General features: G+C 37.5%; 1 protein-coding gene across 4 annotated transcripts in view; it reads left to right on the top strand.

The window, feature by feature from the left end:
* The first annotated feature begins 1,161 nt into the window (after positions 1 to 1,161).
* The window catches only part of LRRC28 (leucine rich repeat containing 28), a 54,128-nt gene continuing 29,067 nt past the window's right edge, over positions 1,162 to 26,222 (top strand). For 2 of the 4 annotated variants that reach the window (XR_010373705.1, XM_064456150.1), the window contains exons 1-5: positions 1,162 to 1,288; positions 4,059 to 4,286; positions 8,849 to 8,889; positions 11,471 to 11,508; positions 12,251 to 12,388. Coding sequence is in view for 2 of the 4 variants with exons in the window: in XM_064456150.1 (XP_064312220.1) it covers positions 4,080 to 4,286; positions 8,849 to 8,889; positions 11,471 to 11,508; positions 12,251 to 12,388 (424 nt within the window). In the remaining 2 variants the exon portion in view is untranslated. Of the gene's footprint in view, positions 1,289 to 3,349; positions 3,404 to 4,058; positions 4,287 to 8,848; positions 8,890 to 11,470; positions 11,509 to 12,250; positions 12,389 to 26,222 lie in introns of those variants that run through there. The other 2 variants (XM_064456151.1, XM_064456152.1) reach the window with 2 other exon arrangements.

Here is a 26,222-nt window from a genome sequence, read left to right as displayed (position 1 = left end):
GGTAAATTATTTCATCTCAAATTATTTCAACAAAATCCAATCTATTTATTGGAAAAAACAACTCCAAAAAGACTGCAAGTGGCAAGTAAGACTGAGCAAGTGTATTTGTCAAAATAAATTACTGCCTTTCAAGCATAGGAATATGACAAATGAGCAATTAAGGAGTGCTATTCTTTATTTAGAACTGAAAAGGAGAGAAATGAGTCTGCAAGAAAAAATCTTAAGCTTTTTCTGCATGTTGCTTTGCTTCAAGTGAAAGTTCTGTGAATATATGAGAGAGAAGTGCCTTCTGCAAGGTATTAATCTTCTGCATTCAGCTTCTTGGTTCCCCTGCAGACCTGCTATATGAATCTTGCTAAGACAAGTTTATGTTAATTAGTCTGTGGGAACTAGAAAGAGGATTTCTGCAGCTGGGATTCCTTTTTTAGGCAGCTGGTAGGCCTAATCTTCAGCAAAGAAGAACTTTTAATACCCAGTAATATTAAATATTCTAAGTACGAGGGAATTTGCTGCATTAGATTACTGACATAACACACACAAGACCTTCCCTGGGATAGGATTTCTGTATTGCATCATCTCAGTATGTGTGAATACACATAAAATCAAAATCAGGTGAAGAGCACATAGGTAAATTGAGCTTCCATCATTCCCTGTTTCAACAGGTCAACTGTCACGGGTAAAAATAGTTGTGGGCAGGCTGGGGGTATCGGCAGGATTGCCTAAGGGTCTCCAGTCTGCTGTTAACAAAGAAGTAAAAGATAGTGTTAGTTGCGCCAAAATTTGTCTGGGAAGATGATCTCTGGCCATCACAACTTTCACCTGCAACTAACATTCTCCTTCAACAGTTGTGAAGTGGGGGTAACTGTTGTTACACCGGGAACTGTGTAAGCACATGGGAACGCAAGCTGAGCCCACATATCGCCCCCAGGAGACCCACTAGCAGGGAAGCTCGCCCGCACTCCCGCACCATCCACACCCCCACAACGCTCCCGGCCCACAGCAGGAGGCGGGCGAGGCGCTGAGGTGGGGCGCCCTCCCATTCGCTGACAGGGGAGGGGACGCAGGGCTGGGAGAGCGGAGGAACTTGTGATTGGATGGTGGGCGGTGGGGTGCCTTGTGATTGGGTGAGAGGCGGGCGGCGAGGCGGGGTGTTGTCTCGCGAGAGTCGTCTGGCGGCAGCGGTCTCGCGCGGCTGTGGCCCGCTTACTCCCGCCTCCGTGTGCTTGGGCCGGCGTCGGCGGCGCCGAGCAGGGCCGGGCCGCTCCCCTTTCCGGCGGCACCGCTGCTGGTGAGTGACTCCTCTCCACGTTGGGAGGGTGGGCGGGGAGCGGGACAGGGCAGATCGGGCTCGGGGGTGTTGGGGGGTGGGTGCCTCCCTCCGCTGCTCTGCCCCCTACTGTCCGCCCACCGGAGCGCGCGGGCACGGCGCCTTCTCCGTGAGGGGGTGTTGAGCGTTCCCCGGCCCGAGGCCCCTTCCTCCTCCTCGCTCCTCTCCGCGCTTCAGCCGTCGGGGTGGCCGCCCGCCGCCTCCTCAGCCCTCGCAGCCCGCACCTCCGCATAGCTGGGACAGGCCGGTTCCCTCGCACCCACCCGTGACAGATCGGCCTCCCCCAGTTCCCCGGGGTCACGGAGCAGCGAGCGGGGCGGCTCCGTGCATCCACACCTCACAGCCTCCTTCTCTTTTGCCCTGCGGCTCCTCCAGGTGTTCGTCCGTGGGCGGTCTTTCCCACCAGGCAGTCCCGCCTCGGCTGCGGGTGGCCGCCGGGGCCGGGGGTCTCCTGACCCTCCCCGTGTCACCCCTTCGCTGAGCCTCCGCTCCCCGTCGTGCGCTTCTGTCTTCTCCATCCTCTGTGAAATGGCCGTTTTCTCCCCTGAATGACCTGACTCCTCAGAGGGCCATCATCCCTCCCTCTGTCTGTCCTTATCCTCTCTTTACCCTTCCTTAAAGACCGCGATTGTGTCTGTTCCTCTTTGGTAGTGATGTGTCTCATCTCTGGAAAAGGAGTCTTTGGAGAGAAAAAGTTTGGTGGTGGACAGGAGCAGGAGGGTTTTTCCTTTGAAGCAAGAGCCAAAATAGAGTATGTTATGACTGGACTTTGCATTTGTGGACTTGCCTGTCTGTGTATTTGCGTGTGCTATGGCTAAATGTGGTCCAGTTATGCTATATGGGGTCACAACGCTGAAGAGGAGTCCACAAGTGCAGAACACCTAAAAAGTGTCTCTGGACAAATTGGAAGGCCGTTGGATATTTATGCATGTGTTTTTGTGACTTCATAGCTTTTAATTTAAAAAAATGTTTCAGGGAAAGATGAACTTTCCTTTATCATTTCTTGTATTGTACAGTTCATGCTCAAATACTCTCAGATTATGTACCTTAAAAATTCTCATGCTTTTCCTTGAATTATTTTAATGCTGATCACAGATGTGGAGTTTGGAACTGTAGTGGCTTAATTTCCTTTATCTGTTCAACGAAGGGAGCTTTAGTGTTGCTAGTGCCTGGGCCAGCAGTGTGTGTGTGATGTCTCCTTAAGACAGCTGATGAAAGCAACTGTTAGAGTGATGGTCTCTTCTCATATGATACTCTTTAACCAAAGTTGGACTGACACTTTCTAATCTTACATAGGATTATCAGCTTGGTAATCATTTGCTTAGAGAACTGAGCATGGCTTGGGTATAACTCAAGACTAGAAAAGGTGTGCAGGATATTATATCTATGTTGTGATTAGTAGTGCTTATGGGACTCTAAGACAGTAAATACTGTATTCTTCCAGAAGGGCATAGGTCACTGGTAAAAGCCGCTTATCTGTAAATCAGGGAATTACTGAAACTGATAAAGTAGTTTGATTTACATGTATGGTCCAGTTGTCAGTCTTCAGCTGGGTAGAGAGTTTTGTTTTCCAATTACTATTGTATAATTGGGTAGGATTCTTGTTTGTAACTCAGTGCCTTCACTTCCAATATCTGTAATGGTCAGAAATCTCTCCTTCAGTAGAGGAATGAACTAAAATAGAAAATGCTACCTGTGGAAAGCAGTTGCCTTTTGTTAATGGAAATCAATTTATACATATGAGTCTGTAGCAAACTGGTAACTTTAAATTAATATATAGTCTGGATTTATTATGTTATCCTGACTTGTGAGACAGTTGATGACAGATGTAGCATTGCTGCTGTTATCTAAATCTAGATGACATAGTAATGACTAGAATTTTGGTTATACATGAAAAACAAGCTAAATAAAGTCTGGTTTCAGATACGAGTCAAATTTTAATTTGTCTTCATACATTTGTTTTCTGGTTTTGAAACTGTCAGTTAAAGCTTGACATTTAGTTCTTTCTGGTTTTATTTTTAGTAAAGAGACCAGAAAATCTGCTGTCACATCTAGCTCTCTATAAATTCTCTTGCTGTAAGTTTCAGATTTCTCATATCTTAGTTTATTATTTTAAAATGGCCTTACTGGCTGTCTACCCTCAGTATCTCTTCCAACTGATAAATTCTTCTGGTAGTTTTATATGGGAAACCTTAACAAACTTTCATTGCATTTTGTCATTCTGACTTCAAAGCTACATGAAGGCATTTTAGTCATCTGAAGATAAGAAGTCCTCTAATAAATCATGCATTTTTCTTATCTGCAGATTCTTCTTTTAGCACACTTGACAGAATAGATGTAGGACATCAATAATGGTTAGCAGAGAGAAGGGTTTTGGGGTCGGTGTGTTTTGGTGGTATGTGGTTTGTGGTTTGTTTTTTTTTTTTGGTTGCAACTTTGGCAAAATTATCTGACAGGTCCATGGAAAAGGGATTGAAAAAAAGCATTATGTATACCCTAAGCTTTTGTTATTACTGCTCTGAAAACATGCTGAAACTCCATCCAGACAATAGTCAAAGTCTTCCTTCCAACATATCTTATGGTGTGAATGTTCTGGGTACTTTATGTATTAACTGGAGCAAGCGTGTTCAGCTAAATTATCAGATAATATGTAATAACTAATTCTTTCCACAAAAGAATGCATGTCATACACCTTGATAATGGGGTTTTTTTTGCTCTTTTTGTCTCTTAGAAATGGGTCTGCTTTCAGAAGATGCAATGCACTAGATGTGGTGCTGGAACAGGATTAGTCATGGCATCAGAACTATGTAAAACAATCTCTGAGGCAAAGCTGGAAAGGCACAAGAACTTGTTCTTAAATTACCGAAATCTCCATCACTTTCCTTTGGAGCTACTGAAAGATGAGGGGCTGCAGTACTTGGAGAGACTTTATATGAAAAGAAATTCCCTGACCACATTGGTACGACAACCTCTTTACTGTAATGTTTACTGTCTGTATGTTTAGGATTTAAAAAATTAACAATAATCTTACAGCAAATCTGATCCTGAATGATATAATCCATTGTGAAATATGAGTATTTGGTTGTATTATGTTTGAACTTGCACAGGTAATGTAGAGTGTAATAAATGAAAGTTTATGACATTTTATGATTACCCTTTTGAAGCTCTGTGAGGTCTGCTGGGGTGTTTCTCATGAGGTTTGTTGGTTTGGCTTTTTTTTTTTTAACTGCTGTAAATTTTGCTCACATCAGTGGTCGGGCCTTTCTGCTGTTAGGTGATACTGTGAGGTCTAGTCTACATTCCTTCATTAGGCTAAACAACTTTTACCTTGGCATGTACCTTACTTTAAAGGCATCATCAATCCTGGTGTCTAATTCAAAGCTTGCGCTTAAGGTGCCAGTGAGAACTTGTGTCTATGGGCTGCTGTTGATAGGAGAACAAACAGTTAATTTCAGGTTGTAGGATTTTCTGTTATGGTTTCTTCTTGTTCTGTTGTTTTCCCCTAAACTGAACAAATTCTCACCCTAAATGAATGTTGCAACCTCAGAATTCAGCGTGGGGTAGTTAAATAACTGTGCGAGAGATTCTAAGCTGTTAAGACTCTCTATAGGGAGTCAAAACTTGCCACTGTCAGTAGGCCCAAGTCTCCAAGTAATTAATTTGTTAGGATTTTTTAATTCTTTTTTTTTTTTTTCTTCCATGGTATGATAGGTAAAATAATAGCCAGGGTAGAGGAGCTGGAGGGCCTGACTACTTAAAATTCACTAAAATTATGTTTTTCAGTGCTTCCTAGAATAAGTTCAGTACTTGAGTTTAAGGAATAGTGTTTAAACCTGTAACAATGATACATTAGAAATCCTCAATAAAGGTTTCACTTTGTGGGCCAAAAGCTGAAGGGATTCTGAACACTTTATGCCTTTTCTTCATCTTGACTGAGTCACTGAAGTTTGCACGTAATGTAGAGAATTATTTCGGCAGTTTTTGGTTTTGGGCAAGTCCTTTACTTAGTAACTTAATGGGAGGATAGGATTCACAGTTACAAATTAAAGCTGCTTTAAAAATTAACCGAAGACTGTAAACAATTCTGCTTTGACATTTTGTGAAATTCAGTGGTTATTTAGTGGTGTAAGGTTCATGAATTTTGCACGGCTCAAAGGATGAAACAATACTGAGAGCTTTGCATATCACTTCTCTGCATGTGTATGTTAGAGCCTGGTTTTCTTTTTCTCAAAGCAATTCTAAAATAGAAACAAAAACAAAGTCTCATAAGTAACAGTTTAGTTCCATTTTCCTCTCAATATCTGTTAATACTACCAGGCAATGGACGTGTAAGATGGCATAAGAGTAATTACCCGTGGTTACTGTCAACAGAAGATATATCAAATGAGGGAGGCAGCTCTTGCCCGATACTGTTTGGTATTGTAATCAAGGCCTGGGATAAAGGAACTGAAGCAATATTTAAAATGTAGATCGTACCTAGGTAAACTGACTTGCAAACAGTGCAAAGAAGAACATTAGGATTCAAAACAATCGGGATAACTTGCTTGTAATATGACGTGGTGGAATCCCACTCAAGTGCAGAGCACTGTAGCTAGGAACTAGGCAAACAAAATTGGGCCTCATTCACTGAGCATCTGTTCAGCAGAATAGATGTTGGAAGTTGTAGTGGACCAAAATAGATCAAGTCAGCAGCGTGTTACAAAAAAAGGCAGATGTCTTTTTGGAACGTACAAAGTTACACAATCTCCATTAAAAGCAGAAGGAAATAATTATTGGCTACTGTTAAAGCATAAGCTGGAGCAAAGATTGAGCCTGGAATTTCATACTTACGAATAATCTAGGTAAATTAGAAAGAACTTAGAAAGCAGCAACAAGGGATTTGGAGAGAACATACCCTATGAGAGAAGGTTGAGAGATTTAGGTTAATTCTGCTTGCAAAAAGAGAAGAGAAGAAAAAATAGAAGAGGAGGAATGGGGGAGAGCAGAAGTCATAAGTATTTTTGCAAAGCAGTGTTTTCATAATGAATGTGTTTTTGCTGGTAGGACAAGTAATACTCCCAATTCCAGAGAAGAAGCAGTAAGTTAGTTACATGGTGGGGGAGGGGACCTCATCTGAGAATAGTTGAAAACAAATAGGTTATTGAAGGAAGCTGAATTCCTTTCACGGAGGCTTTCCAAAAGAGAAAAGTACGGATTTATTTGAGGGGTGAACCTGTCTGAGAAGAGTAATAGTAGTGTCTCTTTCAGCCTTGTGCTCCTTTGATTCTATGCAAAATGGTGAATGTTAGCGCCTCAGTAAATACTTTAAATTGCGTATGGATTATTAGCAATCATCAAAACCAAATTTGTACCACATTTCTTTAAAGTAAGGTGGTACTTCCATCCCACTGGTTCATTCCTTCAGAGTTCTGAAAAATATTGGCTAAATCAGCATTTGTTCTTTGCTTTTCTAAAATTAATCTAGTCCTTGACAGATGGCTCCTATGAAAATGTCTGGAATAGTTACACTGACAGAATTTGCATATACCTTCCCTAAGAGTAGTTTCATTTTTGTCTTTGTTGGCAAGATGGAAATGATGGAGGGCTATGACATAATGAATGGATCAAGAAACTATATAGCACATCTGTATCCCAGCATCAAGTCTTCGAACTACTTGTTTAATATTTGACTGATATCATTAGCTTTCCAGTAATCCTATTTCCCCATCTATTAAAAGGAGATATGAGTTTGCCTTGGTGGCACTGTCAGAAGCATGATGTAGCCACATCCGAGAACAATTGTTCTTCACTTGCAAACTCAGAATATGCAATGCTGTCCTGTTCAGACAGATCAGCAGGCTCACTTTTTGAAAAATGTCCAGAGGGCGTGAGAGCGAGGCAAGCTTCACTAAACCGGTGGCGGAATTGATGATTCATTTGTCGTTGTTTGCTGTCATGTCACCAGTAGAGACCAGAGTTAGTTTTACCTCTCAACTGATGGACCATGAATAGTGCTTTTTTTTAAACTTAATTTCATTGCAGGATGTTGTATTGAGTGACTTTGACTCAGACACATTGTTTTTGTGGCACTCGAAGATAAGCAGAATTTCTATTATAGACTTGCTCAACTGTAAAATTGTCTCTCTCCTGAGTTTAGCGCTCTTACTATATGTGGCAGTTAAAGCAAGAATAAGAGTATAACCTTCATGTATAATGTGAAAATAATTTGTGATTCAGGTTAGTATCCTTATTCTAATAAAGGGTTTAGAATGACAGTGAACTTGTTTTTTTCAGATTCTCTCTTCACTTTTTAAATTAAAGCTTGATTTTTTTTTTGTGCTCGAGCATGTTGCAGCCTTTGCATATTTTTCCAGTTTAAGCTTTTCTCTTTGGCCAGATAAAACCTGTGCCGAGAAGACAAATGCACTGTAGCAAACCATCCAGTAGATGGCAACAACCGATTAGTTATAGTCTGTTTCTTGGGTCTTGATGTCAACGGGTTCATTTATTGAGCCATCATTTGCTGCTCCATAGTTAAAAAAACCCTATTTTTTGTACTCAGATCTAGGATGTGGCATCTTTGCCACTTAAGAAAATTTTGATGCTACTTTCTCAGGTTAGCATATTTCTTCATAATAAATTTATAAACACAAAGTTAAGTATTTTAGATAATAATATACCTAAAATTTACATGACGGTGAAAATTGCTAATTTTTTTTAACAGGAAATTGAACATGTGATTGAGCTGCTCTTAAAATTTGTTTCTGCATATATGTGTATTGTAAAAACTTTTTCAATAAAACATATCTATGTTTGAAGTAGATTTATTTTTTTTAAGCAATAAAACTGTCTTAACCTTGAATAACTTGAGTACGGTTAACAACGTGACATATGAAATTTGTGAAGCTGATTTTGTGGTATATGTTCATGGTTATAAATGCCATCAAAAAACAGAATTGCAGCTAGGGATCAGTTAGTAGTTATAAAATTATATGCATGTTAATATGTAAATATAGTTTGATGGATTCAGCACTTCTGGCTTGGTGGAAATTGATTAAGCTACACAAAATTTGTAGGTCATTTCCCAATTCAGCAGCACTACAAAATAAAATCCGTTATGCTTAGACGTCTTGTAAAGTTCTTGTTCTGCTTTAAGTCTGTAAAGGCTGAAGCTTCTTGGCAGTCTCTTGGCTTCAACAACTCAATTATTTCAATATATTTTCAAAACTAAGGTTTTGGTAATCCATCTTTTCAGCCTCAGAAGTCTGACTACCATTTGGTTGAGGACATGTTAATGTTAATTCTAGTTTGTAGTTCTGTTTCAGTAGAGAATTGCTCACCCTTGATATATCCCAGATTGCACTGATGGAGAATGTGCGGGGATATGGAAATAGGGTATTGTATACAAGCCCCTTGTCGCCATTTTTTTCTGTGACTAGCTGCTGACATGTTTTAGTATGGTTATTAAAATGAGTTGCGTACACAATATGTGTGTGTCTGTTTTTTGTTTTGGAACCTAAAAAATCTCTAACTCTTTTTCAGCCAGAAAACCTTGCACAGAAGCTTCCAAACCTCGTGGAATTGTGAGTTTGTGTAGGAGTTCTAATATATTTTTATTATGCTCACCCATCTTATCTTAAAATAATTCTAGACTGTATTATTTGTGCATAACCTACCTCTTAAGTGTGAAGGGTTTTCTTGGAGGGTAAGAAAGCATCACTTTTGGGGTGGGGTGTATTTTTTTATAGGAGGTATATCCAGATGTATTCAGACCCATGCTAATACTTATTATAATATCTTGGTTTTTATATAACAAAAACTGCTATACAAATATCTACACTGTGAAAGGAAAGAATACTTACCACCCAACTCCTGTGTAGACTGTTGTCACCCTGGTAAAGCACTGGAACTTCCAAATCTAATGGTCAGGTGGTTGTAACTGAGCCAGAGTAACAGGTTACTGCCTCCAGCCCATCACTAGTTGCTTGTTTCCACCCCAGCTACCAGGGGTATTATGAACTCAGTTTTGCTGATTGTAGTAATGAGCTTTTTGGGAACCAAGTCACAGATTGTCAAACAGCAGCAGGAATGAGCAAGTAGAGGTAGTAACTTTAGTGATGATTGCTGTATACAGAGTAGTTTACCCAATCTTGTCCAAAGAACGGATGTCACATGAACTGTATTATTTTGGCAGTTACTTTATGCTGTAAGCCCTTGAGTCAATGTCGTCTTCCCTCCTATGTTCTTCTTGTAAGGTTATGATTTCCTTGTATGGTAGGATTGGCAGCAGGGGGCTTATAAGGGACATCCTCTTTTCCCCTTATAACTCATTTGGCTCACTTTCAGTTGAGTAACTGATGGACCATTGACTCTCTGTTTCTTTAAGGGAAGAGTCCAAGCAGGAGGCAGTGTATATCTGAGTAGTCTAATGCATTCAGCTGTCTGATCTTGGCATCTTAATTCGGCCCTTGAAACCACACCTTTCTGGTACACGCGACCACAATATAATTGAACTGTTCTGTAGGTCACTGCAGTCTCCAGCTTGCTTAAGACACAGTCTTGTCTCATCATGCCTGAGTCTTGAGAGCATGTTTATGCTCTGAAGCAGTGAAATAAATATTTTTTTATTAGATATACTTAGTATTTAATAATTATCCATGGGGCATCAGGAAATCTCCATGTTATCTGATGGTGCCTTTAGGAAAACCTGTATAAATTACAGCTTAAAATAAATTCTTACAAACACTGGATTGTAGGAGTGAAACCTAATTATTTGGGATTCAGCAAGCTTAGTTGTAATACCATTATCCCATGCATTCTGGTGGTCTAGAAAGAACTGCATTGGGCTTGTGGTTTGTGTAGCTCTAAAAGTAGAAGTGAATTTTTGATCAGACAGTAAGATTTTTTTCTTGACAGAGACCACAAAATAATTATTTAAAGAAAAATTTGTTACAGTAGCTTTAGATTTTGAAAGACAAACTTACCTGATTTTCATTTCCCTGAAAGTTATATCCTTAGCCATTTCACTATGTATTTTTAAAAAACTTCAGTATTTTCTGTTTCTTCTGTATGTGTGTTCCTCATGTGGGATACTAGGTGTAGATCCTCATAATACACATCTTTTTAGCTTGAGTGAAATAGTTCACAAGTATTTTTAAAAGCTGCAGCTGAAATTAGTAGAGAATTCTCATCCTGAGGTATATGTAAGGATGTCTACCATCACATCTGCTATCCTTTGTTTGTTATATTTTCAGTGATCTTTAAATGTCTGCAATTTTTTAAGAAATAGAGAAGGCTCAGGTGCTCCATGCAGTGGAAATGTTCATATGTCTCTTTCCTTGTTCTGCCTCTATCTCCCCAAAAAGACAGGTTCCTACTTTTGGAAACGCTGTTTGAATAGAATGGAAAAACATATTCTGTGCAAATAATTTCCATGTGTGCCTAAGCGATTGGACACTGAGTACTCAGTACACCTTTCCAATTAGATACCAATATTTTAAAACTTTGTTAATCTGAGAATAGTTTTTATGTTACTTGTAGTACTGGAAGTGCTCCTGCAGAGGGTGCTGAATACTCTTAGTGGGAGATCTGGCCATCCTCACTACCTACCTAAATGACTGTGTAAAATTGGGTTTTTCTTTTGAAAAAGGTACTCTAGGTTTGCAAACCCCACTTGCAGTGAGTAGATCATGTGCTTGTTTTTTCAGCCAGTAAAGCTGTAAGAGTTTATGTGCAGGGGAAAATGTTCATAGTTATGTAACTATGGTTTGGGCTCGTTTCTTTTCTTGCCCGGCATTTAGTGTGGAATAACCTGGTGATCAGATGTTGTTCATTCTGGTTATTCTCCACTTTATTCTTTTTCCTTTTTGTTTTCCTCTTATGACTCTCAACTAAAGCCCGTTATTGTAACTGTGAATGTTTTACTTCAGATAATTGTATGTAATTCTCTTTCATTTTTATGTTGAGTTTCACTTAGGCTATTAAATGATTAAGTACCTATCCATAGCCAGTTTATACAGTTTCCACAGCTTTTGTGGTGATAGAGAGGAATGGCTTTGAGGGTGCTCTTTCAGTCTGAAATCGGATATTTTGCAAACTGATTATGTAGCAGAAGTCCTTGAGGGTAACAGGTGGTGTCCTCTGCTTTTTTTCTCCTCCCCCCAGGTACCTTCATTCAAATAACATAGTTGTTGTACCTGAAGGTAAGTAATCTACCAGCTCACAATAAGTGGCAGGAATCATAAAATATTCATTTTTCTTCTTTGAAGAGGCTTATTTTTCCTTTATTTTCCCGTAAAACATTAAATATTTTCATACAAAATATACCCGTGCAGCTCTTAGCATAAACACAGATATTATCGACTATGTTAAATTCTTTTAACGAATTCTCAAATGCACCTAAATGCTGTTTGCTTCAGTTCTAATTGCAGAAAGTGAAAAGGCTAAATGGCACTCATCTAGAGAAATAAAAATCTGAAGTTTCTTCTGCTTTCAGCCAGTCACCATGCAGGATACGCTGCTGATTCAGGTCATGACAGATTTGAAACCTAAACTATCAAGAACTTGTATGAGTTTCTTGTCTTAATTGTAGAGTTGTGCCCAACTTTGGGAAAGCACTTTAAACTCTTTCTGAATATATAAATTGGACAGACTCAGAGCAAAATAAAGTTATTTCAGAGCAGAATTGTCTGTGGAGGATCTAGAAATGGGAGTATTCTATACACCACTATTATTTTCCTCCCCATCTCACTACCAGCAGTACTGTTTGTTAGATAGATAAGCATTTCCACAAACTGTCATTCAGTTGTGAGACTGGCTTTAATAAGTCAAAATCTGCTCAAACGTAGGTGTTAGGTACTGTGGCTTTTTATCTCCTCATAGTCCTATTAAGATTTTAACATTACTGTTGGGTCACATTCATGTTTTAATCTGTTCTCTCGCAAGCCATTGGCTCCCTGGTTAAACTGCAGTTTCTGGACCTAAGTGATAATGCCCTCGAAATTGTGTGTCCAGAGATTGGCCGCCTGAGATCTTTACGTCATCTTCGCTTGGCTAACAACCAGCTGAAATATTTACCTGCAGGTAAGTACAAATGCGTGAGGGATTAGAGCAGTGACAAATTCCATTTGAACTTAAATTGCATAGTGATCTGCTCTAGGTTTATTCGTGTCTTACAGCTGAAGCATGGTACGACTTGCATTTAAAGACTAGGCAGGGATTGTCATTGTATTTATTGTGCTAAATATGCTCTGTAGTTAGAAAAAAGCCAGACTGTATGTACTTAAGGTAACGAAAAGTCCTGAAAATGCTTCTGAAGTGGGGAAAATAATGTATCTGTTTAACAGTCTTTGCCATTGTATCAAGAAAAAATTGAGTTTCCTTGAGAAGACACAAAATGCCAGTGACAACTGGCATTATGAGAGAATGATATTTCTTGCAGTTTTCCAGAATATAAGGGACTGCAGTTCCTTCCCTTCTCTCTTTTCACCCAACAGCTCCATTCTTGTATTTTCTAAAAAGACATGTCTAGTAGGTTTGCCTATGGCAGTTCTACCTCACTATGACAGTAAATAACAAATGTTTGTCTTGCTAGTTTATAATAAAAAAGCAAAATTTATTCAAAGTAAATGTGACACAAAGTCAGAGAAAGTTGGCCATAGGCAGATTTGAGTGATTTTTTTTTTTGGGGGTCTTCTAAATACTTTGATAAGCAGACATAACTGATTATTCTTCTTCCATCACCCTTACATTTTTCCAGATAAGATGATGGTGATTTGTAACTATTTTTATTTCTTAAGCTTTCTATGGCATATTTGTATCTTCTGGTCTGCAGAGATGATTTTTAAAAAAAATGGCCAGCATTTCAAAAAACTGGTCTAACTTAATCTCACAAGATTAACTTTTGGCTCTAGTTTTAACTAACTTCTCAGTGTGACCTTCATGTGTCTGTAAGTTCACATTGCTTATTCTCAAGAAATATATTGCAATTGCTCCTTGAAGTTTTGGATGCAGAAATCTAGTTGCCCTTTCCTTGTACTTTTCTAGGCATAATAAGCTTAATAAGTCTAAGGATGATTATGATTAGAAAGAAAAAAATTATATGACTATGTAAATGCTCTGGAGTGAAATTAGATAAACCTGTTAAACATTATGACCCAAGGCCAATAAAATTTCCATCAGTTTTCAGATGTCCTATATTTAAAGAAAGGAGTGACTTGAGTGTGCTTTATGTTTCTCAAAGATAATTTACCTTATGGTGCTGTACCATGAAAGAAAGACTTGTTCAAAGAAAAAGTGACACATTTTCTGCAAAACTTCACACATTAACTTAAAAAGGTTCAAAAAAAGACTTTCAAAAGGATAATTTACATTACTGAAGGGTTGATTTCAAGTCTACCACATTTGATTAGGACCTGGTATCAGCCGCATAGGCACGCTGTGTTTAATTTCTCCAGAAGTTTACAAAATTTGGTACTGAGCGTTGTCCCAAAGCGCATTTAGTTTTGCGTGCATTAAAATTCTGCATGCTTACAATAATACTACTGTTGCCCACTTTTCAGCTGGAGAATCCAGTGGCGTTTGGTCTTTTCATTTTTGCTGGTAGTGTACCATCAGTTTATGCATATTCCATTACTGCTATCGTTACTAATCCTGTCTGTTCAGATGCTGTCACTATCAACATGACTGGGTGTCATACAACTTGAGTGTTATCGGTCTGAGCAAGATTAATCTTTCACTTACACTGGAGAGTTAATCTACTGCATTGAGTGTTTCCTAAACATAACACTTCCTGAAGAGGGCTTCCAAGCATATTTTCATAGTTTTTCTTTGTAAAATTGCATAGATGTCAAAGTATAACTACATCTTTGAGTCTGAAAATAACATTTATGTTCAGCAATGGAAAAAATAGAGCAAAATAGTAAGTTTTGATGAATTGTTTTATCCTTAATTATATTGGTAGCATGAATCTTCATAATAGTGTTAAATAGCATTCTGTCAGGAAAGCTAGTAAAATGAATCAAATTAACTAGGATGAGATGTGATTTCACTGCAGTACATCATTTTACTGTGTGTTAACTACTTTCTTTACAGCAGATACTGCATTGCAATGCTTTGTTAGGGAAAGACAGCTCTTAATTGCTCTTAATTTATAATTAACCATTGAAGATATAATTTAGCTTCTACTAGTGCAGCTTGTGCAGAATTTAAATATCTGCATTAAAAAAATAACTTTCAGGTATAGGTGATGGTCATTTATGGAAACAACTTCAAAAGTCATGACCATAACTTTCTTCCAGACTTAGTCCTGCACGCATCACACAAATGGCAGTGAACTGATTATCACAGCAGAGGATCGAGTTAAGAAAGGCTGATCAGTATTCACCTTGTGTAACCAGATAGGCCAACTTGCAGCATAATGATGTCATCATGTAAAAAGCTTACTTTAGAGTTATTGCCCTGTCACTCCTCTTGTGTCTCCCTTCCCAGTGTCTGGTGCTACAAGTACCCTCAGTTTTTGTTGAAACTACATGGATATCTGGAGGGATACTCTTAGTAATATCCCTAATCAATTGCTAAAAAAATCTCTTCGTTACAACTGCAGAACAGTTCGATGGTAAATATTTGCCATTAAGTGTCTGAACATCCATGCTTTTCTATTGCATTTTATATTTTAAGAATTATTTTCTGTTGTGTCTTCCTTAATTGTGATTAAGAACTGAAATAAACAATGCAATTAATAGCATGTGTTGACTCATTGTCCACTTTTAATGTTTTTGTTCCACAATTTGTGCTCTTAACGTTCATTTTTAGTATTTAAGATTTGCCTTACAGAAATCTAGCATAACTACTAATTTTAAACCACTTGAAATAGTATGCATGATACTATGGAAGCCCTATAAAGTATTATGTCTTCAGTCTGATTGTAGACATTCTTCAGACTCTAATAAGGGTTGAGCCTGTGCTGTGGTTTACCTTCAGTGTGATGGGCAAGACTTTAGTCTCTAAGTACCTGTTTTCATAAAGCTTGTGGGAATTGAATGATGAAGACCTATCTTCTAAGGTTTGGTCATGAAAGTCCAACTAGTTTTAAAAAGTTACTGTAAGGAGGAGGTGGGGGAGAAAGATGAAAATACATGCAGACAGCATGAATACATAAGCCTTTGTTTCCTGGAGACATCAGGAAATACAGGACCGATGAGGGCAAAAAGGGCATTAGGTGAAGCGTGAAAATTGTGTTCCTTGGCGATGAGAAAGCACTTTCTATGCTGTGGCGCTCTTGTAATGTAAATTATAATCTCACATTTGTGCTTAGCAAACGCTACCAAATCAGTGTCACCCATGGATAAGATCGTGTACTTTGGCCTCAAGGCACTTTGTTTAATTATGCGCTACCACTGAAACAACGGGACTTCCATTGCACATCATTAAATTGTGAGAATTGTTGAAAGAAAACAAAGCTAGACTTGATGAGAGGCAAAGGGAAAATTTTGTCCAGAATAAGCATGTTGAAATTGAAATATAATATAAAATGGCTGGAAAAAAATGCTTTGTAAAATTCTCTTGAAGTCATGTTTTGAATATACTTTGGGTATGGTTAATAAGTGGGCCAGCTTCTGCCTGATGCAGGGTCATCAGTATCTAGATTCTGGGGTAATCAGAATTGCTAACTGAGAGACTCCGTCTTTGAGATGAGAACTGATTAAAAGAATTGCAGATAAGTAAGAAGAGGAGATTTAATATAAAGTTCTCTTGAGTGCTTTCTTTTATTGAAATAGACAGCATTTTTGTTTTGTTCTGCAAACTGTAAATCCTGTAGCTTCAACAATTTCTTGGTTCTTTTATTTGGCTCTGGTACATGTAATTCTTGAAGTAAAGTTTTGTGAGGTTTTCTACTATTTAACTGTAGAACTTAAATAATCTAAATTCTTGAGGGTCAGTTGGAAATACGTAACACTGGAGATCTTGTTTGAAAAAAAAATTCTAGAGTTGCAGCTTAAACAAAAGATGGTATTTCATATTATTACATTAGTTCATGGATAAGCTTGACTTACAGAGTGGACGTGTTTACATAGTAGCTTAACTTTGTGGTTTTTTTTTTAGAGATTTGTCTTTATTCAGAGAATTCATGTCTCATTTTAATGTAGAATTGTGGAGTTAGTCCTATATGAATGTGTTCTCAGAAGTAAATTTTCTGAATCTTCTTACTTACAAATGACTAATTAGAAAGTTCCCATTTGTGATGTTTATAATGCATAGGATATTTCAACTCCTTTCCTGCTTGAGAAATTGTATTTATTATCTCTTTGTGTAAGAATTACTGCATCATTTGAAAAAAAAAAAAAAAGTAGTGAGATATACTGGAAAAATTATTCTTCAAGAGTCCAAGAGCCAACGCTCTCTCTCAGTTTTGCTGTGTTACCATTTAGATTTTATTTGACTTTGGACTTGTAAACTTCTGATGTGAAGTGATGGCTCTTCAGGTTTACTTTTTGGTCTTGTAGTTAGTGAATGCACGTTTGGACAACAGATGACTTAAGAGGGTGGCTTATACTCAAAGTTGGACTTACGTTTTGTGTTTGACAAGGATTAGATTTTTTTATTGCACATTACTTGAGAAATACTTCTCTTTAGAAATGGCAAGTTGTAGCATCTTATTCTAAGATTTAATTAAAAATGAGGTTATGTTTACTCAGCACATGTTGGAGTTAATTATAGATTTACTAAAATGAAAAGCTTAATGTTTTGCCAAGTCAAGAGCAAAAGCTAAGTAATTAAGCAAAGAACAGGGTATGGCTTATGATCCCAGCCCATCTTTTGGCAAAGTTTCCCCTTCTTGAAGGGAAAAAATATGTATTGGCAGTTGTCTTTACGTGGGCTAGACCAAGTTTCCCTATGTGTTGTCAGGGAACATTAAAAACCAACAGTTGAGCGCGTTGATCGGGCAAAAAAATTAAAATGCAGTCAGATAATACCAAACTTCATGTAAACTGTGCAGTGTGGTTTCTTTAATCTGCAAAGTGAAAGAGCAGGTGACTGGGGAGCACCAGCAGTTGCTGTTGCTGAAGGGGGGTACAGCTCTCTGCAAGAGTCAAAGGCAGGTTTAGCAAATGCCCTTTCTTCCCCATATAAGGAAATGTGTGGCTTCCATTTCAAATTGACATTTCCGTGTTGCCTCTGGAGACTTCTGCATATTGCATCCACTTGTTGCCATTTTGCTTCACTTAGATAGAATCCAAAGGAAAATTTATTCATCTGCCTTTTGTATTTTTAAAGTGCATACTACAATAATATTTAGGGGAGATAAACAGCACATATAGTCTTCATTTCATTTGTGTTCAAATCCTTTTCTTTTTTAAGGCAAATTGTTTTAGAAATATAGTCAGTTTAAACCTCATTAAAATACATTTGTAGGCTTATAAAACTTCATCTTCAAAGCATTTGAGAAAGATCCTGTGAAGCTGATAAGGGAGTGTTATCCTCATTTTGCAGAATGGAAAAAAGTGTTTTTAACAGAAGTGATTTGCTCCAGGCCACAGCAGGAGTCAGTGTTAGCCAGAAATAGAACTTGGGTGTTCCATTCCATTTGTTAAGACCACACCTTTTTGAGGTTGATCATATTTAATATTGGGGAGGATTGAGTCTTTCCACCCATTATTAGGAGATTAATAATTATCTCTCCATAATTAATCCTGTAAGTTAATAGGAAATTAATAGCGGTAAGGTGAGTGGGTTTTGTAACTGAAACAGCTTGCACTTCCAGAAGGCTAGAAGAGTTCATGCAGATGAATTCTGAAAAATGTAGCTTACAGGTAAATAAATAGATCATTTTCTGTTGCATAGGTAACTTCAGCGGTAATGACAAGAAGAATTCAATCATTATTAAAATTATAAATTGAACTATAATTTTTGTACTGCTTTGTCTATTTAAAAGTAACCCTTGGAATGTTAGCTGATTATTGCTAGGTCTGTTTTGCTTAGGAATTTGCTTTGCTAATTGGGGGCAAGAGAAACTTTGACATGCAAACTGCATATTCATTTCTCTCACCTTTTTTAAGTTGCTGTGAAGTACAATATCTGTATTTACTATTCATACCAGTATTTCACTGGTAAAAACGTCTTGAATACCCAACTTAGTAATTCTGAATAGGGCTCAATATAAGGTATTTCAGTAAATCTTAATTAAAGGGATATAAAACCAACTTCTTCCCTACCTTCTTTTCACAGTAGGTTTCCACAGATCATGGGTACAGCATGCCAATAACTCTATTCTTATTCTACACCCTGGTATTAAAATATGTAGTCCTAACTAATTTTTTAAACTTGTTTTCCGTACTTTGATTTAGAGCCTTCAAAATGGGGGGGAATAAATTTGGCGCTCCCCCCTCCGTTCCCCCTGTATTTCCCTTCTGCTTTTATTACTGCCTCTTGCTTAGGGTAGATTGCTTTGATATTTAATAAAGTTCAAAATTTTTAAATTATGATTGTGACTTTAAAAGCAAAGGCTCAAACTGATGCAGACCCTGTTCTTTTTTCAGAGTTGGCATAACCTTAGTCCACTCTGCTTTCCTAATTTAGTAACATGTATAAAAATATGCACGACGGGACAGGTTTGGTACGCCAGGCACCCATCCAGGAGTGTGGTGTTTTTAAGTAAATGGACTTGTGGGGATTTGAGGAAAACATAGATTAGGTTACATGAGCTTTGCACTCTGTAAGTATGTGACTATTTAAAGGAGCATGGACTCCTAAATAAAAATCTTTTTTCATTATTGTCATAACACATTGTTTTCCTTGAAGTAGGTTGATGCCTGATTATTAAAAATAAGTCTTTCTTGCACAAATCTCTAAAATACATGCTCTGTTTAATAATTCATTTCTAGATTCAGTTTACTGTATAAAACCATGAGTCAGTGTACTAAGGTTTACATTAGCTCTTATGTTCAACAACAACAAATATATATATATATTTTTTTTTTTAACCTAAATCAATACAAAACTTACCCACACTTGCTTGTAACTGTATTGGTTTTTTTCACATCAGGATTAATAAGGCTTCAGTAATCATGCTATATGAATGTAGAAGTGCAATAAAAATACCTGATAGTATCTTTAAGACATTCTTTGTATTTCTAGGAGGAAAAGACTTTTACATGTTTTGATCTTGTGTAAGCTCCAATACAGCCCTGTCCTGACAGCCTGTAAGGACTGAAATGTTTTATAAGAAAAATTTCCCCTAGGAAATTATAGCAGAGTCATCTCTGAAGAGTTAGGAAAAAAAGGGGAACATGGATTGTTACTGACTGTCATTGGAGTTTGTGACCTAATTAGAGGTGACCAAAGCACTGGGTAGTAACTGTACAAATGGTAGTCCTCACAGATTAGCTTTCATGCATGCCCAAACACAGTGGTACCTGTTTAATTAAAGGATATTGGTTGTGTGAGATTTTATAAGAGTCTACCTTGCTCAAACATTTGGTTTGGGTTAAATTCTCAGGAGAACTTCTAGGACTTCTGAGTGTTTTAAATTTATGGGAAGTGAAGACAGATAATAAAATTCCATTAAATACCTGGAAATTTTCATTAACTGAAGTTTTCCCTTTATACCCATACCTGTCAGAGTGAGTCATCTGTGCACATAGAGCTGCTCACTGTTCTTTATTTGTCTGCTTGCCCCTTCTTGGGGTTTTTTGTTTTTTTTTTTTCACTTCCCCACCCACCCCTTGAGGAGCTTTTAAAAACCTCTCTGTTAGTATCGTACAACATCTTCTAGTATACCGTGGAATGTCACTGGATGCTGGTAGCAAAACCAGAAAAATTCTAAAGCTATATTTGAAGCTTAAAATGTTGTTCTAATATATGCCTTCTTTGTTCCAGCACTTCTTCCAGATAGGCTTCTATTGGGCATACTGGAACTGAAATATTTCCTGTAACTGTAGCAGAAATGACGTTAAGAAACAAAAAAAAAAACCCCAACAAAACTATCTCTTTCAACAATGGCCTGTGGTATTCCTCGTGGTGACGCACAGCAGGTTCTCAAAAATGCATGTGCTAAGTATGTATGTGTTGTAATTCATTAATCTGAAAACTAATAGGAAACAGTTGGAAGAAGCCATCAGTGTCTTTCATTGTAACATTTAAATTATGTATTCAAATATTGCTTTGTGTACTAGGGTTATTGGACTAAAAAACTCCATCTAAAACTTTGCTATTGTAATTTAGCACAATCACTGGAAAAAGTATTTGGAAATTAAGCTATTTCAATGAGCATGTTTTTAGTTAAAAACAAATAAAAAAAACCCCCACCCAACAAAACCTGTGATAGGGCTTGCTGCATCATACCTCCAAGTACCTGCAATTTTATAAAACATAGATCTTAAAACAACTTCTGTGGTCATTATAGATTTGGAAAAGTGATCAGGGACAAACTGAAACTGGCATTGAGGTTTCATGTCAATAAATTGAAGGCTAAAATCCTATTGAAGCAAAAGCCTAATGGCCAAGTGTTTGAATTGTCTAACACAAGTTTTACAATATTTAAAAATGGCTCAAAATTGTAATTTAACTTTATGGATTTCAATTTTTTTCTTCTTTCTTACGTACTTTAGCAAGACGATAATGACTTTGGATCAATCACACTCTTTCTTAGGTCCCTACTTTGGTTTTGGTGATGCTTTAATCTGAAAAAATCTCTGCCTAGTTGAGGTTTTGCTGTATTTAAAACATGAACAGTGTGCTCATGTAATTACCAAGGTCATGAATAGATCCAAGAGTGTCTGAGAGTAGGGTGCTGTACATCAGTGTTTCAGACCACATTAATTTCATTTGAGTTCTTCATATGATCTGGGCAGAGATTGACCAGTAAAGGTTCCCTTTTCATGTGATAATTCTTACTGGCCACAGAATCTTAGTGAGAATTATGGTGGCATGACATGTCTGGAGAGAGACATCTCTGAACATGATACCATGTGAGTTCTAATCACTAAACCACTTTATTATTATATTGTATTCCTGTATGAACATCATTTTAGAGGGTACAGATATGTCAGTGTAAGGCTGCCTGTCATCTGCTGTTGCCCAATTCTTATTTTAATTTTTTTATTTCCTCTGAAGCATCAAAGTCCCAGATATCTATGTTTTTGTGCTTTGAAACTCATTTCTGAGAATGGGCCAATGTTGCCATTTGTTCCTTGCTGTTCCACGTGAAAGTCATCATGCATCAAACTGACAGAATCTGACCCCACGCTTTTTTCCTACTGTTCCCTTTTCTGCAAAGGAGTTACTAAGAAACCTGGTGAGGTGTAGGTGAAATCAGGACGGAGGAGAGAAGAGCCAACCTAATTATTACCAGTGGTGCTCTCAAGCCTGTTGTGCTTCTGGCTTTGCAGTACTCTGCTTGGGAAAATCAAAATCTTTGCATGAACACGTATGTTTTCTGAGCTGTGGGCCATGGGCTTTCCCCCTGGTAGCTGTCCCCCTCAAGGGCTTTTAGGTAGGAAATGAGGGAGTTGTGCCACGATAAAGGAGTTTCAGTGCTGCTTCTAATGTTGAGTTACTTGGATGATTTGCACATTCCTGAGCATATGGGAGCAGATTGAACCGGATTCTCTATTGTTAAGAGATTTGGTACTGCCTTTTGAATCCTGGCTCTTGCTTCTGTTTGGTAGTCCTTGATTTCTCAAGTCGCTGTAAGCCTTGTTTCTCCAGGGGTTTTCCTCTTGTCTGTGGGGGGCACACAGGAATTGTCAAGATGTTGAGAGTGCTTTAAGTAGTCATGAGAAGCATTCATCCGAAGCTTGAAATTTTATGGAGATATCAGAGATCTTAAATATAACTGTAGAAGCATGGTTGTTATATTGCACGTTCTTATGCATTTTTATTAAATAAGTCTGAACTACAACTCATTTCAACACATTTCACTAAACATAAAGTTGCATAATATTTTTCTAGTACACTCAGTTTGGGATTTCTCATTAAAATGTTAATACAGATTAAAAAAAAAATTTCATTTTGTCTTGCAAGTCTTCCAGACTTCCAGACTTCACTTAAAGTCTGTCTTTAAGTGACTTAAAATCACTTAAAGTGAGACAGTCACATGGCATATGCAAAATATTAAATGGAAGGAGATTGGAAGTGAAATACTGATTTCAATACTAGAGCGGGAAGAGATCTTTAGATGATAAAGAAATCAGTAGTAGAGCAGCATGGAAATGCTACTACCACATACAAATAGTTCATACAGTAATGTACAAAGTAGTCTTTCAAACATCTGACAGAAGAAATGACAACCTGAATTTTCTAGGGTATGTAAGAACAGAGCCCTGATGGAATTAATCTACCCCGCTCTACTCCCCACTCCTGCCATCATTAGAGCTGCCACTTGGGAACAGAGGGCTTCTGAAAGAGTGTCTCTTGACCTTTGAATGTACTCCCAATGACATGCTGAGCCGGAGGCCGCAAGACAAAAGTGGGAAGTTTATGCAGCAATATATAACTTTAAAGAACATTAAGTTGTCATTGCTGTTTTGATCAGTGGTAGAGTATACTTTGATAAAACTCGGATAGAGGGCTTCAGGCTGTAGCATCAAAACAATGCATTCTGCTCCTTTTAGTTTGAAAAATGTATTTCTACAGTCTGTGTTTTAGAAAGTGGAATGTGCTTATGAGAACTGATTAGACCTGGCACACAGACCTAAATAATGAAGGTCAAATAGAATTATTTGGTTCTTATGTTCTGATTGTTTGAAAACTTGGGCTTGAGATTTATGGAGAGGACTCATTGTGACACAGTTATATACCACAGAAAAAAATAACACTGGAAGTGGCCACGGTTGTGTTTGAATTCAGTAATTATTCCATTTGTGGTGTTTGTTTTATCGGAGTTTATTGACTGCATAGCAGAGGAGAGGAAAAAGTGGAGGGTCTTTGGTTGCTTTTGGTCAGTCTTATTCCTGTGGAGTAGAATCTTAAGATGATGAAAAGCAGATTACCAGGAATTTAATTTTGTACGTATCTAACACTGTGTTGTAGTCTTGCTCTGAATGTTTGAAGGTGTTAGTTATATAAACATATCTGAAAAGCCATAACGACTCCTAGTTTCTTTAGTTTTATGTATTACCTGCATAGGCTCTAAAGCTCTACAGTCATTACTCCATTCATAGCACTGGTAAATCCCCTCCTGCCCCCCAGATTCTTGGTGGCATCTCTGATAATCTTCATAACTGAGAAGGTATGATGCTTCATTGCTCGTCTGGCTGATTTGCTGTACAACTGTCTTCAGTGCTGTTGAAAATGAGTGTAATCACTGTTGTGTTTATTAAGACTGAACGTTTGGATCTATGTGAAGATATTGGGGGTGTGTGTGCATTGTCTGCTTTTGTACTTTTAAAAAAATCTAAACCAAAAAGGAACCTTTAGGATTTTTTCAATTTCATTTATAAAAAAAAACCACTACATTAAAATAAAATTAACAAAAATTACTGTAACTTTTTTAAGGTGTCATCTTGGAACTTCCTTTTGGAACTTCTTCCCTCAACATGCTGAATCCTCTACTGAGAGCACATTCTTTGGAATTTGATACAAGGGTTTTTCCATGTTATGGCTGGCAACGGTCACGTTCTGAGCAACATAGCTTGGGGCTGCCATGAGGCGGATTCTCCTTCTTGCGCAATGCATGTATTAACCTGTCTTTTTGAGAGGAAGAATATGGGGCTTCTAGTAAGTCTCTTTACTTTGACTGTCTGTTCCTATAAAAATCATCACTTATTATTGAGAGTTAACATATTTTGATAAATCAGCTGAACTTGAGTGATCATATAGTGCCTAATATCAGACTAGCTTCCTATGTAAAGGAATTACAAACCAACTTTTTCTGAAACTCATCTGTCGGCACTGAATGCTTCTGCTGATGATTCTGATAGTAAAGATCTGACTTTATGGATTGCCTGGTTAGGGCACATGTGATATACATGAAGTTCACTTCTGAAACTTAGGAACAGATGCTCTTTAAAATATTTCTAAAAGTCTTTCTTTTTAGAACTGTTACCCAAAATCAAAACTGAACTTAAAGAGGGTTTTAAGATGCTCAGGGCCTCTCTCATAAACATTTGCCAATACCTGTTCACATGGGTGAAGACAGATGTGTATTGGCAAGGCTGAGACTAAACCTCTGAGATGGAGAGGTGGATGTGTGCTGAGAAAGATGTTTCATATACGAATGGTGTTTGTGTTTCTGTAGGATGGAAACTTCTTTATTACAGACAATCTGTTCAATAGCATTTACTCAGGGTTTTAAAGAACCTCAGCTTTGAACAGATATTAAACTCTGCGTCTTTTCTGTGAAATTTTTCATCTGCTTGTAAATGTGTGAAAAAGGAAATGGTGGTAGTAACTGCTTTGCAAATTTCAGGTTTACATTAGAAATGCCTTACTGATTTCAGTATACTATACTGGCAAAGGACTCTAACTTTGTTTTGCTGCACTGACTTATTTCAGGAGGGTCCTAAGCAAACAGAAAGTAAGCCTTAGATGTAAAATCAGCTTTTCAGGAGGATTATGTCTGTGCTTACTGCCTTTACTGCCATTGTTTTAAAATAAATAAATGAATGCTGAAAACTGCAGTTCATTGTTTCCTTCACCACCATAATGAGGTAGGTAAAAGTTAAACAGTATGTATCTGCTAAGACAGCACACAGCTGCAGACTTGCTCATGATATTCAGTAGCTGTTAGTTCATAGCGCCTATTCAGCGCTTTAGTTTTCAGAAGAAAATTACCTGCTAACTAAAATAATTTGCTACTCATTTTAAATGTAAAACCTCTTATAATTTGAAAGTTTTTAAAAATTCTTATTTGTTGCAACAATTTAACATTTGTGACAAGAAAAAATTAGTTCTTGAAGCTTAGTTTTTGTAATTGTTAGGGTTGGGTGTTAAAAGTTAACTTGTTTTCCCTTGAAACTCTTAAGTCTTTACTTATAAAGTTATCCATTAATGTACTGTTGTCTCTTTGGTTCCCTTGGTGGTTTTTTTTGTTTTTGTTTTTTTTTTTTTTCTCTTTCCCTAAGCACTCTGTAACTTATATACAGTGATTAGCTGTATTAACGGGTAGTTGATTTTACTTGTGCATTAAGCAAATGCAGTTTACTAGTACGACTTGAGTGCTCAGGGAAGCTTGGAGAACAAAGTCATTCAGTCTTTGAAAAGTGAACAAACACAAATTGTTAGTGCTGTGCAATAGAAGAATTTTAGAATGTATTGATTTCCATTTTGACCTTGCTGGCCAAATACAATTTTCTTTTATACGTACCATTGTGAGAGAGTTAAAATACTACTTGTTATTGACATCCTTGTTTTTACGCAGCTAGTCTATTAAATAAGGCAAAATAAAATGCATCGTTTACTGGCACCGAGTCTAAATGGAAAAAGCTTTTAAAGAGAATGTGTAGAACTGGAGGTATTAGGCGAGATTAACTTTCATGTGGTTCATGTCACACATGCAGAGTTTAATACCTGTATTTCAGTTATTTTAATTTTATTGCAGTGGCATTTAAAATAAAGACCTGTGTTTAACTTACCATTGTCCAAATCTGCATTAGATTGTCATTCTTTATGGAAGGCTTTGATACCGAGCAACTACAAGTATACTCCAGTTGGTAATTGTTTAATGTTTGAGAGCTTTATGGACTAAAACTACTTATTTGTGTATCTAAAGGGATGCAGTTCAGAATGACTGAGTTAAGGGGATTTGGAGAATAACTGCAAGCCTTCCTTGTCTACTTTGTGCTGATTTGAAACACTGAACAGCAGTATCTTCCACTGACTAAGATGAGGCTTGCAGTTGCTCTCAGCATTTTGAAAATCAGGACATTGTTAGTGTTGTTTGAGGTCAGATATCTTATTTTTGGTGATAATCTTAGAA

The sequence above is a fragment of the Phalacrocorax carbo genome, chromosome 7, assembly GCF_963921805.1.
Source record: "Phalacrocorax carbo chromosome 7, bPhaCar2.1, whole genome shotgun sequence".
Classification (NCBI taxonomy): domain Eukaryota; kingdom Metazoa; phylum Chordata; class Aves; order Suliformes; family Phalacrocoracidae; genus Phalacrocorax; species Phalacrocorax carbo.
Note: the sequence above shows the minus strand (reverse complement) of the source record. Positions and strands in the feature narration are given on the sequence as shown.